The sequence below is a fragment of the Acomys minous genome (assembly GCF_964271855.1).
Source record: "Acomys minous genome assembly, chromosome: 10".
Lineage (NCBI taxonomy): Eukaryota > Metazoa > Chordata > Mammalia > Rodentia > Muridae > Acomys > Acomys minous.
Window position 1 is genome coordinate 110604094 of NC_140491.1, and position 15555 is coordinate 110619648.

General features: G+C 45.8%; 1 protein-coding gene across 1 annotated transcript in view; it reads left to right on the forward strand.

Annotated features, from left to right (window-relative positions):
- Positions 1-1801: 1801 nt before the first annotated feature.
- Positions 1802-15555, forward strand: part of AGPS (alkylglycerone phosphate synthase) — a 97598-nt gene continuing 83844 nt past the window's right edge. The window contains exon 1 of the mRNA XM_084798001.1: positions 1802-2179. Coding sequence (XP_084654127.1) covers positions 1884-2179 — 296 coding nt within the window. The 5' untranslated portion in view covers positions 1802-1883. The remainder of the gene's footprint in view (positions 2180-15555) is intronic.

Sequence of the window (15555 nt, forward strand, 5' to 3'; positions counted from 1 at the left end):
TTTGGTTTTTTCGAGACAGGGTTTCTCTGTGTACCCTTGGCTGTCCTGGACTCACTTTGTAGACCAGGCTGGCCTCGAACTCACAGCGATCCGCCTGCCTCTGCCTCCCAAGTGCTGGGATTAAAGGCATGCGCCACCACGCCCAGGCTTCTTTTTTGGTTTTTCAAGACAGGGTCTCTCTGTGTAGCCTTGACTGTCCTGGACTCACTTTGTAGATCAGGTTGGCCTTGAACTCACAGCGATCCCCAAGTGCTGGGATTAAAGGTGTGCGTCACCACTGCATGCTCTCTCTCTCTTTTTTTAAAAAGTAAAATGCCCAAGAAGAGACTTGATACCCTATGAGCATATACAGGGGGAGGAGGTCCCCCTCAGTCATAGTCATAGGGGAGGGGAGTAAGGAGAAAATGGGAGGGAGGGAGGAATGGGAGGATACAAGGGATGGGATAACCATTCAGATGTAGTAAGAATAAATTAACAAAAAAAAAAAAGTAAAATGCTACTTCTTTAACAGATAATGGTGTCAAAGGAGTGCTTTCTTCTGTTATCATATGTTCAGGAATGTAAATCTACACTCTCAGCCATCCACTGAATCCTAGTCACACACAGTAGGGACACACTGTGGTGTGAGGGTGTACACTGTAACAGGGCCCACGAACTTAAAAGTCACAAGAAGAGTGAAGGAAATTCTGCAGAGACCTTAGGTACCTCCACAAAATAGACGTTAGTCACTAGGCCTCTATAGCTTTTATATCAACTGAAAGTCAAGGATAAAAAAATGTCAAGCCACTCAAATAGAATGTTTTCATCAAATCCTTCCTTCATGGCTCAGAAGAAGAGAAAGAATGTAAGAGCCAGAGGTGATGGATGACTAAAAAAACAAAAAACAAACAAACAAAAACCAAAACAAAACCCAAACAAGCACCACCACCACCACTGTCTTCCTGATACAAGAGAGCTAATTCACATATGACCTCACAGAAACTCTGGAAGTGGGTACAGCACCTACAGAGGGTCAATCCAGATGGGGTCCCAGAGCTGAGAGGGTGAAATGAAAACTGTGTCTCACTTTTACCCAAGAAGCCGTGTGGAAATTGGTAGTTCCTTGCAAAGGAAAGATAGTTTTCTTCAGTGGAGTTTCACTGGGTAAATTCACCACATTTCAGGGTAGATCCCACGCCTAGGCGCAGCTGGCTAACACTAAACAAACTCAACGGTATTTTTGCAGAGGACACCTTTTCAGGTATAAAAAACCATTAGCTTGAGGGCGGTATAAAAACACAACTCAGGGTGGGCAAGATGGCTCAGTGGGTAAAGGCACTTTACCCGAGTTTGATGGCCAGGGCGCACATGGTGGAAGGAGACTACTGGAAATTGTCCCCCCACCGCCACATGAGCGAAGTGCTATACACCAAGTAGGTGATGCAAAACAAGACTGATAGAGGCACTGGCTCTCTCGGTTAAAGGATTGCTTTTGACCTAGCACGCGGAGTAGAGAGGCTCACCAGGAAAAGACAGGCTTGCCTTGGTAGCCAGGTTAGCAGCGCCGCGGGCCCACGATTTAGGCTCCTGGGAGTCGGTCCCAGGAAACAGCCTCCGGGCGCTCGGGCCACATCCAGGATGCTACACCCAGAGGTTTGGCCACAGCGGGTGTGCTGTGTAGTTTGGCTTTCCTCCAGCCCCTTTGGGCCAATTCTGTCTGGGCCTGAACTCACCTGCTCGGCAGGTGCGCCAATCCTAGGCGTGGCGGGGAGCGGCGGTGGGAGTGGCCGAGGAGGGAAGGGGCGGGGCGAAGCTGCTGTGGGCGGGGACAGAGCCCGTGAAGCTCCAGGCGCAGGGCCCCTGCCGCCAGCCGCCGCAGTGACTGCCGGGATGCGCCGCAGCGAATGGTCGCGCGGGGCGCCGCTCTGAGTGACCTTTCACCCGCGCCCAGCGGCCTCGGGCGGCGGCACAAGGCGGAAGCCATGGCGGAGGCGGCGGGCGAGGCGGGCGCGAGCGAGCGGGACCCAGACGCGGGCCGCGCGCGCCGGCGGCTGCGGGTTCTGTCGGGCCATCTGCTGGGCCGGCCCCAGGAGGCTCCGAGTACCAATGAGTGCAAAGCGCGGAGAGCCGCGTCGGCGGCCGGGGCGTCGCCCGCCGCCACTCCCGCCGCGCCGGAGTCGGGCACCATCCCCAAGAAGCGGTGAGTAGCGGGCTGGGGAGGGGCTGGCGGTGGGAGGCCACGCGCGGCCTGGGCTGAGGGAGAGGAGGGCACGGGACTGGGCAGGGAGTTGCCTCGGTGGGCGGAAGGCATCCCGGTCCCTGCGAGTACATCAGCTTGCGGGCTGGGAGTGGACACAGGACTCTGTCGGGAAGGGGCGGGATGGGTTGGCTGGTTTTGGTCTCTCTCTGAAGGTAACACATTTCATGACCTCGTATGGGGAAAGGGTTCAAAGGGATTCCCCTTTCTTGATTTTTGATACTAGAAACTCATTCTCTATCTAGGAATGGGTAGCAGGGGTTTTTCTAATCTACGAGGAGCAGGTTTAAGTTTGCACTAAATAATCAGATTTCTCCTAATTCTCAAAAGCCTGGGGCGGGCAGGATGGGGTGGGGTGGGGAGCAGGGGTACTCTGGGGACAGGTGTTGAGTGGTTTCTGTGGGGTTAGGCTACCACTTCCTTATGGGCGTGGGTTCTGACTTTACAGGAGGAAAGCAGTGAGGAGGGAGTAAGATGCAGGAGACTGCAAATATTAGTGATTTAAGAGTTTGATATTCTAGCTATTGATCTCTGTGAGAAGCTAAAAGACAGGAGGCTGGATGAGGAACGTTTGTGAAGCCTTAAGGTCTTTGAGAGAAATCTCTATCTCCAATGACAGCTGTTGAGAGATGGTGTTTTCTGAGATTGTCAGTTTGTAAAAACTTGATGTGTACTGGAGACGGTGCTCAGTCCACTACCTCCTCTTATTCCTAAGCTGTTAAGTAGGTGCAGTAGTCTCCCATTTTACAGACGAAGAAATTAGAAAAAAGGTTACGAAGTCGGCTGTAGGTAGCAGGTACCAGTGTGACAGTTTAGACATCAAGAGCAGATCAAATCGATTGCTTCATTAAAATCCAACCTGTGCAAGTCCTTACTGCATATATGCTGTACTAGCAACACAGAGATTCTGAAATGCACTCACTATTTACTATAAGGCACTAAAGATACAGTGTAAAAAGTTTAGCTGATAATTGAAACACACTTTTTTTTTGGTTTTTCGAGGCAGGGTTTCTCTGTGTAGCTTTGACTATCCTGGACTCAATTTGTAAACCAGGCTGGCCTCAAACTCAACAGCGATCTGCCTGCCTCTGCCTCCACACTCGTGTGGCCTGTGGCACCACACTCGGCCGAAACACACTGTCATTTAACCTGGTTTTGAGTATGTGTTTGTTAGGACAAAGGCTTCCCTGAGGCAGAGTTTTCTGTGTAAATCTTAAGTTGTAATGAAAGTAGCCCACTGGGGGAGAAGGGTGTTCATGGAATGGTCACAAGTAAGGAAAGGGAGAGAAGCCGAGCTTAGTGGCGCACGGCTCTAATCCCAGCACTCTGGAGGCAGAGGCAGGTGGACCGCTGTGAGTTCGAGGGAGACTAGAGAACTGCTGGAGTTAAGTGTGGCAGAAGGGTTGAGGATGACAAGGGCTGAGGGCTGGGGAGGTGAAGCTTGTTTCAAGGCACATGGGGTAAAAACATCAGATTTACTTTTCAGAAAGGGTGCAGTGGAATGGAAATGATTTGCTTGGCAGTCCGATGGCTGGAAACAGACCTAGGCTTGAATTCTCATAGGCCTTTTTACCTGTAAACGGGCAGCCTCTCTCAGAGCGTTTGTGCTCTCATTTTAAGACAGATGTAGAGCTGGATGTGGTTGGTGGTACACATCTTTAATGCCAGCACTTGGGAGTCAGAGGCAGGTGGATCTCATGTGACTTTGAGGCCAGCCTGATGTACATAGTGAGTTCCAGGCCAGCCAGGCTACATGGAGAGACACTGTCTCAGAAAACAGAAACAAAACCAAACAAAAACCAAAACCAAAAAATGAAGAACTGACCCCTGTCTCACATTTTTGCTTTGGAAACAGAAAAATGCAGCTAAAAGATGCGTAGTGTCTGTTATACAAACAAGCTCTCAACATATAGCTGTAGCTGTCCTTGTGTCTGGAGACACGCAGTGGTTATGACTCTCATATGTTAATGAATAATGCTGGCACTCTGAACTTAAGCATGCCATTTTAAAAATAGTGGAAGTTGCTTTTTCCAGAATTTGGTTCCTGTGTGGTGGGAGAGGGTAAAACTGAGAGTTACTTAGATCTCCTGGTTTCACTGATGTAATATTAGATGTTATAGGGTTTAAGATTTTTCATTTTTCCCCATGGCTTTATATACATGGTTATTTTCTCATTTGCATGCATCTGTGTGATTAAACATTTATGTGTGCACCTACATTATTAAATTAAGTAGGCAGGGCAGGTTTCCTTACAGCTGGATTTAGTTGCCTTCTCGTCCAGCATTTAGAGAATAAATAACAGTGCTCTGAGGTAGTGGAGAAGGCCTTTTCTTTCTTTTCTTTTTTAAAGTTTTTCGAGACAGGGTTTCTCTGTGTAACAGTCCTGGCTATCCTAGACTTGCTTTTGTAGACCAGGCTGTCCTTGAACTCACATCCACCTGCCTGCCTCTGCCTCCGTGCAGGTTTGCCAGGCAGACTGATTGGGTTGGGAGTGGTTAGTAGTTGTTGGCAGGAAGAATGAGTTGCAGTAAGGGCCTGGCATCGTGCAAGCAAGGCAAGGGCTCTATTCTTGAGTTACAGTCTCAACCTATATATGTCAGCCTTTAAAAGTGTATTATTTACCAGGGAAAGGGGCCAGGCATGGTGGCGCACGCCTTTTATCCCAGCACTTTGGAGGCAGAGGCAGGTGGATTGCTGTGAGTTTGAGGCCAACCTGGTGTGTAAAGCTAGTCTAGGACAGCCAATGCTACACAGAGAAACTGTCTCAAAAAACCAACCAAACCAAATCAAACCAAACAAAAAGCTGGGCGTGGTGGCACATGCCTTTAATCCCAGCACCCCTGGGAGGCAGAGGCAGGAGGATCTCTGTGAATTCAAAGCTTGCCTGGTCTACAGAAGTGAGTCCAGGAAGGCAGGGGTACACAGAGAAGCCCTGTATAGGAGGGGGGAAAAAAAAGAGCAGAGGCGGAATTCAGTTAGTCCAGCATTTGCTCCCCAAGCATGAGCAAGTGTTTCAGCCGCAGCATGCACATGACGGTCAGATGCTGTGCTGTGTGTATCCACTGCCAGGGAGCTGCACACAGGTAGCTTGCTGGAGTTCCAGGCCAATCAGAGATCCTGGTTAAGGGGAAAAAAAAAGTGGACAGTTCCTAAAGACCAACCTTCTAGATCTTACTTAGCATATGACACAACTTTGGAAAATGTTCTCCAGAAGAGAGAAAGCTGAGTTGACTTCTTGCAAATGCGTTTTAGGAAGGCAGCCCACAGCGTCATTTCTGTAACAGGTTATGTGGACAAGTGACTTATGACAAGATTATTTGGAAATACTGAAGCTTATTTTGGTAGTTATACCAAATGAAATAGGATGGTATGAGTTCTGAGCTGGGATTCTAACACACACACGTATATTATATTACCTCATTTCACAGCTTTGGAAAACAAGTGGTAGTCTGTGTCAGTGTCAGGTGAGGAAGGCGCAGCGTGGTTAATTTTGTTTGTCTAGTGATAGGCATTTGTGAAATGAGTGAGATGCTGTTTTATCCCTGGCCTTATCTCTGTCCGTGTTCCCTTTCCCTGTTGCTACACCGAGGTATTTGTTCCCTGGGGGTAAAGTTGTCAGGTTGCTCTCCTTTGTGTGCTAAGCTTAAAGCCATTTGTGATCATAGTAGTTGAATACTCTGCCCTGTATTTAAGGTGTTTATGTTGTTTTATTGATAAATTAGAAATATCCTGTCAGTGAAATGTAAAATGTAGGAAAGTATAAAGTATGATTTAAAAAATAGGCTGGCAACTTATAAGTTAATGAATGAATTTTGTCATTCCCCCTTGTGAGAGAAGACAGTGTTGGAAATAAGAGAACAGGGAGGATGTAGGAGAACCAAGGTTGGGGGGTCTTGGAGAGTTTACTGCCTGGCTTAGACTATTACGAGAAAGAAACTTTGATGTCTTAATCTCTGGTTTGCACGTTGACACAAACCAGATCTCCAAGTGTTCCTCACGTCCGGAGATTACTGTGCAGCCATCCACCACAGGTCCAAATGTACCTTATGTCTGGAGGTTACTGTGTGGCTGTCCACCACAGGTTCATTAGTAAGAGTATCTGGGAGGGAATTCAGTGATCTGCTTTTAGGCTAAGAAAAAATGGAATGTTGTTGTAGTCACATGAGATACTTACTTTATAGAGCCTTTTTTTTTAAAAAGAGATTATTAATTATGTTTACAGTGTTCTGCCTACATGTCTGCTTGCAGGTCAGAAGAGGGCATCAGATCTCATTACAAATGGTTGTGAGCCACCATGTGGTTGCTGGGAATTGAACTCAGGACCTTTGGAAGAGCAGGCAGTTCTCTTAACCTCTGAGCCATCTCTCTAGTCCCTTTATAGAGCTTTATAAGCAGATATTAATCTTTTGTTTTTTTTTAAAAAGATTTTATTTATTATTATGTATCCAGTGCTCTATCTGCATGTACACCTGTATGCCAGAAGAGGGCATCAGATCACATTATAGATGGTTGTGAGCCACCACGTGGTTGCTGGGAATTGAACTCAGGACCTCTGGAAGAGCAAGTGGTGCTCTTATTCACTGAGCCATCTCTCCAGCCCCCTAATCTTTTGTTTTTTTGAGACATGGTTTCTCTGTGTAGCCTTGCCTGTCCTGGACTTGCTTTGTAGACCAGGCTGGCCTCGAACTCACAGCAATACGCCTTCCTCTGCCTCCTGAGTGCTGGGATTAAAGGCATGTGCCACCAGGCCCGGCTTATTTTCTTGTAATTGAAAAGATATCTGCTACTCATGAGATTAGTATGTTAATTCCAACCCTAAACCAAGTCAGAGGATCTTGAGAGGAGTCAACCCTGAGCAGCATAGTAATTGCTCTTGTCTTTGTTGTTGGATTTTCAGGATAATAGTACAGTAAGTCTTTCCTAGTGTCTGAGTCCATAATCAGGTGAGTGATGATACAAGGCACAAACAGAAATAAAAATGTTGGTTGGAGAAGTTTCTTTATGGTTAAGAGCACTTGCTGCTCTTGCAGAGGACCTGAGTTTGGTTCCCAGCACCCTCATGATGGGTCACAACTATCTGTAACTGTCCAGTTAAACTCAAGTTCAAGGGGATTTTACACCCTCTTCTGGCTTCTGAGAGCACCAGGCATGCATATAACATGATAAATGCAGGCAAAAACCACTTATACACATAAATCAGAAGTGAGATGTCATCACTTACAGACATGGCTTAGATCTGAGCTACCTAATGTTTACCCTGAATTAGGTGGATCATTTACTGGCAGCATTGGACCATCGGCTTCCTCTTTGGGGAGATAGCTCCAAGGAGCCAACACGAGAATGAGTATTTTAAAGAGAGAAAAGATTAACCCAGGTGCCTGGTATTTTCTCTAAGAACTCACTAAGTATTCTGATCATCTCTGTTCTGAGAGGGAGAGTGCATGGGACTTGGGGACAGACCTCCATACTAGGTCTGAAGTCTTCTGCGGTTAGAAATGGAGCTGTGGAATGACAGGATGGCTAAAATGGTTCTGAGGGAATCAGAGAAGCAGGCTGAAGCTGCACAGAACTTGAACAACAATCTTCCTTTTTTTCTTTTTGTTTTTTTGAGACAAGGTTTCTCTGTGTAGCCTTGGCTGTCCTGGACTCACTATGTAGACCAGGCTGGCCTCGAACTCACAGCGATCCACCTGCCTCTGCCTTCCGAGTGCTGGGATTAGAGGCGTGTGCCACCATGCCTCACTAACATTCTTCATTTTTTATTGCCAAGTGCTGCTATCACCATTGCTACTGAAATATGTTACACAGAACTTTTGACGGGGCAGCTTATGACTTTGGAGAATCTGTCCCCCTTTTAGGCCCATTTCTCATTCCTTGATATTCCATGTGTATGTATTCTGGCTACATATATGCATTCTATAACTGGATCGTCCTTTCCTTGTTGACATGTTTGTTTTCCTCCAAATGCAATGCATATTGTTTGGTGTTGCACAGATAATGTGGGAATGGTATATGGATCATTATTTGAATCATCCTAAATATGGACATGTTTGTATGTGTTCATGTGTGTATGCATACACAGAAGGCCTGATGTTGATATTAGTGTCTTTCATGATTGCTCCCTACTTTATTTATTTAAAATTTTTTTAATAATGTGTATGTGTGTGTCTGAGTTGGGTTTGTGCTCATGAGTGCAGTGTCTAGGGAGGCCAGAGTAGGGTATTTGATTCCCTGGAGCTGGTATTACAGGCGTTAGTGAACCACCTGATACAGGTGTGTGGAATCCAACTTGTGGATCCACAAGTGAAGTACAGACTCTTAACCGCTGAGCCAACTTTCCAGCCCTACATTTCTTTTTTTAAAAGGTGAATTTATTATTATTTTTTGTTGTATGTGTAGGTGTGTGTGTGTGTGCCTGAATCTATGTGTAGCACATGTGTGCAGGCACCAGAAGAGGGCATTGGAGTGTGGGTTCTGGGAACTGAACCTATGTCCTCCAGAAGAGTATCACGTGCTGTTAGCTGCTGAGCCATATCCCAGTCCCCACTTAATTTATTGAGATGGGGCTTGTCACTGAACCTGGATCTTGCCAATTCCTGTAGTCTAACTATCTAGCTTAATTTTGGGGTCCCCTATCTTAGTGCCCTAAGTACTGTGATTGCAGGTGACTACTATGCTTTTCCAACTCTTTTATGTGTGTTCTGGGGATCTGAACGCCAATCCTCACATTTGTATGGCAAGCACTTCTATCCCATGAACTATCTTCCCAATCTGGTGTCCATTTTATATGAGAGTGTGTGTGTGTGTGTGTGTGTGTGTGTGTGTGTGCGCGCGCGCGCGCGCGTGCGTGCGTGCACTTGGGCACATGTTAATGGCTGTACAAATGTGAAGGCCAGAGGCCAGTGTCAGGTATCTTCCTTAGTCATGAGTCTTTGCCTACCTTATTTTTTCAGACAGGGATTCTTGTGGAAACTTATTGGTTCAGCTAGATTGGCAGGCCAGCAAGCCCCAGGCATCCTTCTGTCTCCCCATTCTAGTGCTGGGATCACAGATGCATACTACAGTGTCTAGGTTTTTTGGTTTTTTTGTTTTTGTTTTTGTTTTTGTTTTTTTTTTGAGACATGGCTTCTCTGTGTAGCCTTGGCTATCATGGACTTGCTTTGTAGACCAGGCTGGCCTTGAACTCATAGTGATCTGCCTGCCTCTGCCTCCCGAGTGCTGGGATTAAAGGCGTGCGCCACCACGCCCGGCTGCAGTGTCTAGTTTTTAATATGGGTGCCAAGGATCCAAGCTCAGGTCCTCATGCTTGCACAACAAATGCTGCGCTGAGGGAGCCTGTGATTGTTCACTTCATTGACCCTGACTGTTGAGAAGTATTCTGTCGCGTATGTCTATACTACAGTTTGTCCACCTTGTTATAAATGAGCATTTGAGTAACTGATACTTTCATTTTAGTTAGTTAGTTAGTTTAATTGTTTATTTATTTATGTTTTTGGTTTTTTGAGAGAAGGTTTCTCTGTGTAGCCTTGACTGCCCTGAACCATTTTAGTATGAAGTTTCTAGCAGTGACTGTTCTGTATATATTATTGCAAAAGAAGTGGCTAGACTGTACTTTTTACTGACTTTGGTTTTCAGTGGTGTTTTACTATGTAGTATGTTCAGCAGTGTGTGCAGGCTCCTTAACCATGGCAATTATTTGAGAGAACTTTGTTTGTTTGTTTGTTTTTTTGAGACAGGGTTTCTCTTGTAGTCCTGGCTGTCCTGGACTTTGTAGACCAGGCTGGCCTTGAACTCAGAGATCACCTGCCTCTGCCTCCTGAGTGAGAGAACAACTTTTAAACAGGCACTAATGGATTCTTGTAAACTGATTAAATAAGAATTTAAAAAGTACTTACTGTGTGTATGCACCTGCCACAGTACACATGTGTATGCACCTGCCACAGTACACATGTGGAAGCACCTGCCACAGTACACATGTGCATGCACCTGCCACAGTACACATGTGCATGCACCTGCCACAGTACACATGTGGAAGCACCTGCCACAGTACACATGTGCATGCACCTGCCACAGTACACATGTGGAAGCACCTGCCACAGTACACATATGGAAGCACCTGCCACAGTATACGTGTGCATGCACTTGCCACAGTACACATGTGGAAGCCAGAGGACAATTTTGTGGAGTTAATTCTGTCCTGAATTTACATGGGTCCAGGAATTGAACTCAGGTCTCAGGCTCCAGAATTAGCATGATAAGAGTCATTAACTCTCTGAGCCATCTTGTCAGCCCCTAAGTTGTATTTTTAAACAGTAACTTTAAAATGTTTGCAGTGTTAAGGTATTTGTGAATTTACAAGCTCTCAGCTAAAAGCACAAATCTCAATCTGTTCCCTAAATATACATTTTAATTTTGAGTTACAAGCAAGTCTTAATTATTGGCCATAGTCTTAAGTTTTATGAGCATATAAAAGGTTAGGTTTTGGGGCTGGAGAGATGGCTCAGAGGTTAAGAGCACTGTCTGTTCTTCCAAAGGTCCTGAGTTCAATGTCCAGCAACCACATGTTGGCTCACAAATATCTATAATAAGATCTGGTGTCCTTTTCTGGTGTGCTGGCACACATGTGGGCAGAATACACTGTATAAATAATAAATAAATCTTAAAAAATCAGGTTTTGCGCCAGGTGTAGTGGTGCATGCCTTTAATCCCAGCACTCAGGAGGCAGGTGGATCACTGTGAGTTTGAGGCTAGCCTGGTCTACAAAGTGAGTCTAGGACAGCCAAGGCTAAACAAAGAAACCCATCTTGGAGAGGAAAAAAAAAAAAGAATTTATTATTGGTTTTTATTGTTGTGTGTGTGTTAGCCAGGTGCTACACCACTCAACCGTATCCCCAGTCCTAGATCACTCTTCTACAACTATTTTACTCTCATCCTATTAGGCTGTGTTAACTTTCACCTGTCTTCTGGGGACTTTTTTTGTTTTTGTTTTTGTTTTCGAGGCAAGTTTCTCTGTGCAGCCTTGGCTGTCCTGCACTTGTTTTGTAGACCAGGCTGGCCTGGAACTCATAGCGATCTGCCTGCCTCTACATCCCGAATGCTGAGATTAAAGGCGTGTGCCACTATACCCTGCTCTTTTGGGGACTTTTAAGGTGATATCTCTTCCAATACTCACTTTCACACGGATAATTATTGGCTGATTCTAAGTGAATGAATGTTTTGCTGCTTTCTCCAGCTCTGCATGTGTGTGCTGTGTTTGGTTAGTCCCAGAACACCACTGTTTCTCTTCACACTTCATTAGTTGGATGCTTAAGCCTAGCATGTTTGTTTGTTTGTTTGTTTTTTGAGACAGGGTTTCTCTGTGTAGCCTTGGCCATCCTGGACTCACTTTGTAGACCAGGCTGGCCTCCAACTCACAGCGATCTGCCAGCCTCTGCCTCCCGAGTGCTGGGATTAAAGGCGTGCGCCACCACGGCCCGTCTCCAGCATGTTTCTTAATGGCATTGGCTCCATTCCCACCTCTTATTCTGTCTGATAGATCAGATAAATTTCTTTAGCTGTGACTTACAAGGTGCTTATCTTTACTGACACCAACTCAGATAAAATTTTGATTTTTCCATTGTTGAAGTCAAACCCAGGGCCTTGTCAATGGTCTCTGTATGTAGCTGGGCTTTCATTTTCATTTTTAAAAAATAGCTGTCTTTTAAATGCTCTCCATTTCACCATGAAGCCTGTCTTTGCCCGGGAAACTGAGTGCCGCGTGCTGGCACTGCGCTCCCTTCTATCATCGCACAGTGATTGGCAGCCCAGAGGCGCTAGATAGACAACTAGAGTGTAAAGGATGTAATAAAGCTTATGGTTACCGTGTACAGAAGGAGCCATAAATCTTTGAGGAAGATAGGAGAAGCACTTCAGAGGAGGTTTCTGGACTGGCTCTCTTGAATAGTGGTTCTTGAGAGAGAAGGGCGTTTCAGAGAAGAGCTGGGCAGGTACAAAGATAAAAAGCCATAAAAGGGCATGCTGTCGCAGGGGTATGGTAACCTTTTGTGTCTAGGAGTAGCTGTTAGGGAACAGCTGGAGAGCAAGCAGTGCTTTAACGTTGTTGTCATTACTACTACTTTATGAGTGTGTGTGTTTTGCCCGCATGCATCTCTGTGCACCCGTGCAGGGTGCCCGCATGCATCTCTGTGCACCCGTGCAGGGTGCCCACATGCATCTCTGTGCACCCGTGCAGGGTGTCCGAAGAGGCAGAGTAGAGCAGTTGTAAAGCAAAATGAGCTGGACCTTTGGCGGCAGTGGAAATGTAGGAACTGCTGTTTACCTAGGCTCCCACTGATGTGCTTGCTCTCTCTGTTGCCTGTGGCTTTCTGCACAGCTTTCTGCTGCAGTCATGTGCATGCAGACATCCTCGTGCCTCCACCTCTGCTTGGCTGGCTAGCAGGTCTCTGCCATTGCCCAGAGAATTGGAAGTTTACGAGTCAACACACGAAGCCACCTGTGCTCAGCTAGAAAGGAGCACTGAGCCTGCTGCCTGAGACTGCCTGGTACTCTCTGTGGCTGCAGTTAAGAGTGCTAGGACCAGGGGACCAACCTTCTTACTTGGCCATATGATTACCTTGCTTACAAAGTTTATGTCTGAGAGCCATGCAGTGGAGTTAAAACAAAAAACTGGTAAGGAAAGTTTAGCATTGTATGTTGGGGGCTTTGTCAAAGCTGTTCTAGGGACTTGAGGCCCAGGGCTGCAAGTTGTACGTACTGGGGTCCCCATAGTGTATCAGGTAGGGTTTGAATGACCAAGGACAAGTTACTGAAAATTCCTAGACTTGCCCCCCACCCACGCATCTATTAAATAGGTGTAAAGACGGCTGTATCCCAGAACTAAAGTCAGAAGGAAGGAGACCCTGACTGTGAACCTCATAGCTTTACAGTATGGCATAACACCATGGAGTAAGCCTGGTGAAAGGAGGAAAAACCCAGGACTGGACTAGGACGTAGAGAGACACTCAGGGCAACAATACCCTTGGAAAAGAGAAAACAAACCACTAACAGACACCCGCTTCTGCCCCAGGGAGGTTGGGTGGCGCTGCAGAGCAGGCAACAGCAGTTCTGCGTTACAGGCTGCTGTCAGTATGGTGTTCAGTTTTGTCCTTCTTAGGTCTTTGCTTGGATGGATGGTCTGAGTCTCAAGGACAGGCTTGCTATTTGTAGTGACTAGCTTGCAGAGGTTTGAAGATAACCGGATTTTATTGGTTTTGTTCAGCTTCACGGTTTCTACGGAGCAGCAGTGCTCTTCCAGAAGGGCCTTTCCTCACCCGCTGAGTTGCCAGTTCAGGGAACTTAAGATCCACTTCCTTTTCCAGAACAGGAAACCAGGGGAGGTATCAGTGGAAGCCAATTATACTTTCTAGTTGGTGCTAGAGAAGATTGGAAGAGCATTCCAGAATCACCACGTGGGTTAGATAAAAAACAGACAGTGAGGCGGGGAGTCATGGAGTTCAAGTATAGCTGAGGGAACACAGGAAAGTCTATACTGTCTGCTTCCTAAGCTGACAGTTCCCTGACGCGGGCTCTGGGGTTTTTAGGGTAGAGAGTGAGCTAGTTACACCCTTTTCGGTCTTCAAGGTAGGTGCAAAGCTTGTAGAGTAGTGGGTGGGTGTCTGCTCTAGGCCAAGGTCTGCATGATTACTATTTATATTTATATTTTCAGAGACATTGAAATGCCAATATAATTCTAACTGGCAGAATTTGGGGTGGTGTTAAGAACAGTGTTGGGGTGAGGACCTAGTGTGAGTGGTGGTAGCCAGATCATTGTGTCCATCTGAAAAGCTGGTGCGGCCTCACTTGGTCCAGTTCTCTCTTCTTAAACCCCCTTCCTAGTTTCTGTGTCTACAGCGGTGTCCCTTACACCTGTGCTTTCCTTCTTCTCTTAAACCCTTGATTTAATCCTGAAAACTATAAAAGGGTTTGACTATACAGAGTTAAGTATGTATTTGGTTTGTTGTATGTTTGAAACTGTGATTGTAACAAAATTCTGTCTTTAAAAAGATGTTAGAAGCATAAACTTTTTTTTTTTGGTAGCAAACCTGTGGAATTTCTTTTCTTTTTTTCTTTTTTATTTTTTTTTAAATTTTTTTCCCCCGAGACAGGGTTTCTCTGTGTAGCCTTGGCTGTCCTAGACTCACTTTGTAGACCAGGCTGGCCTCAAACTCACAAAGATCCACCTATCTCTGCCTCCTGAGTGCTGGGATTAGAGGCGTGCACCACCATATCTGGCTACCCATGGGTTTCTCTATGCGTATGAAAGAGGACACTGGAGCTGAAGGGCCGAGTAGCACATGTGCCTTCGCTCAGGGAGTTGTGGCTATTTATTGTGTCCTGGTGGTGTTTGCTGTGTGACTCCTGATCATATCTCGTCTCTCTGTGAACACCATTCATGTTCTTCTAGATGCTTCTATAAAATATACAGCTAATTAGTGCTTTCTTCCTTTTGATCTTTTGTTTTTGTTTTGGATACAGGGTTTCGCTTGGCTGTCCTGGACTCACTTTGTAGGCCCAGCTGGCCTCAAACTCAACGGCGATCTCCCTACCTCTGCCTCCCAAGTGCTGGGATTAAAGGCCTGCACCACCACATGGTCTTCCTCTCCATCTTAAACGCTGTTACACTCTGAGTCTTATTTCTCCTTTTCTTTGTATTCAACACTGTGCTTCTAGATTTTTCTCATTGCATTTTTTGTGTTTTAAAATATTTTTTTAGTTACGGTACAAAATAGTGGGTTTCATCATAGCATTTTCATACGTATATCGTTGCATATTACATTTCTACACCTTCTACCCTCCAGTGCCTTCTTTTCTTCTTGCCAAATAGTCTTCTTTCATCTCTCATTTAAATCTAGATTCTGCATAGAGGAAAAATGGTCACTATCGTTTTAAGAATCGTGCCAGTCTACTTTAGTGATTGTGATCATTGTGTAAAGTCTCATGGAATGTATTTCCACTTCCTCTCCCCCTTCTCCAGTGAACAGTGCTCTAGGAGATGTGGCAGACACATTTCCTTACGGAACAGGGCGTGGAGTTGCCTGTAGTGTATACCCAGGAATTACTGTGGGATCTCTAATTGGCAGCTGAGCACAGGCGTTTTCTGCTGAGTTGCTTACTAGGGGTACTTGTGTTTCTTTTCCTTTTAAAAACACTTAAATATTTATTTATTTATTTTTATTTTATGTGAATAGGTGTTTGGCCTGCATGTGTACACTATGTGAATGCAATGCCAGTGGAGATTAGGGGAGGGCTTTGGATCTGTGGAACTGTAGTTACCAATAGTG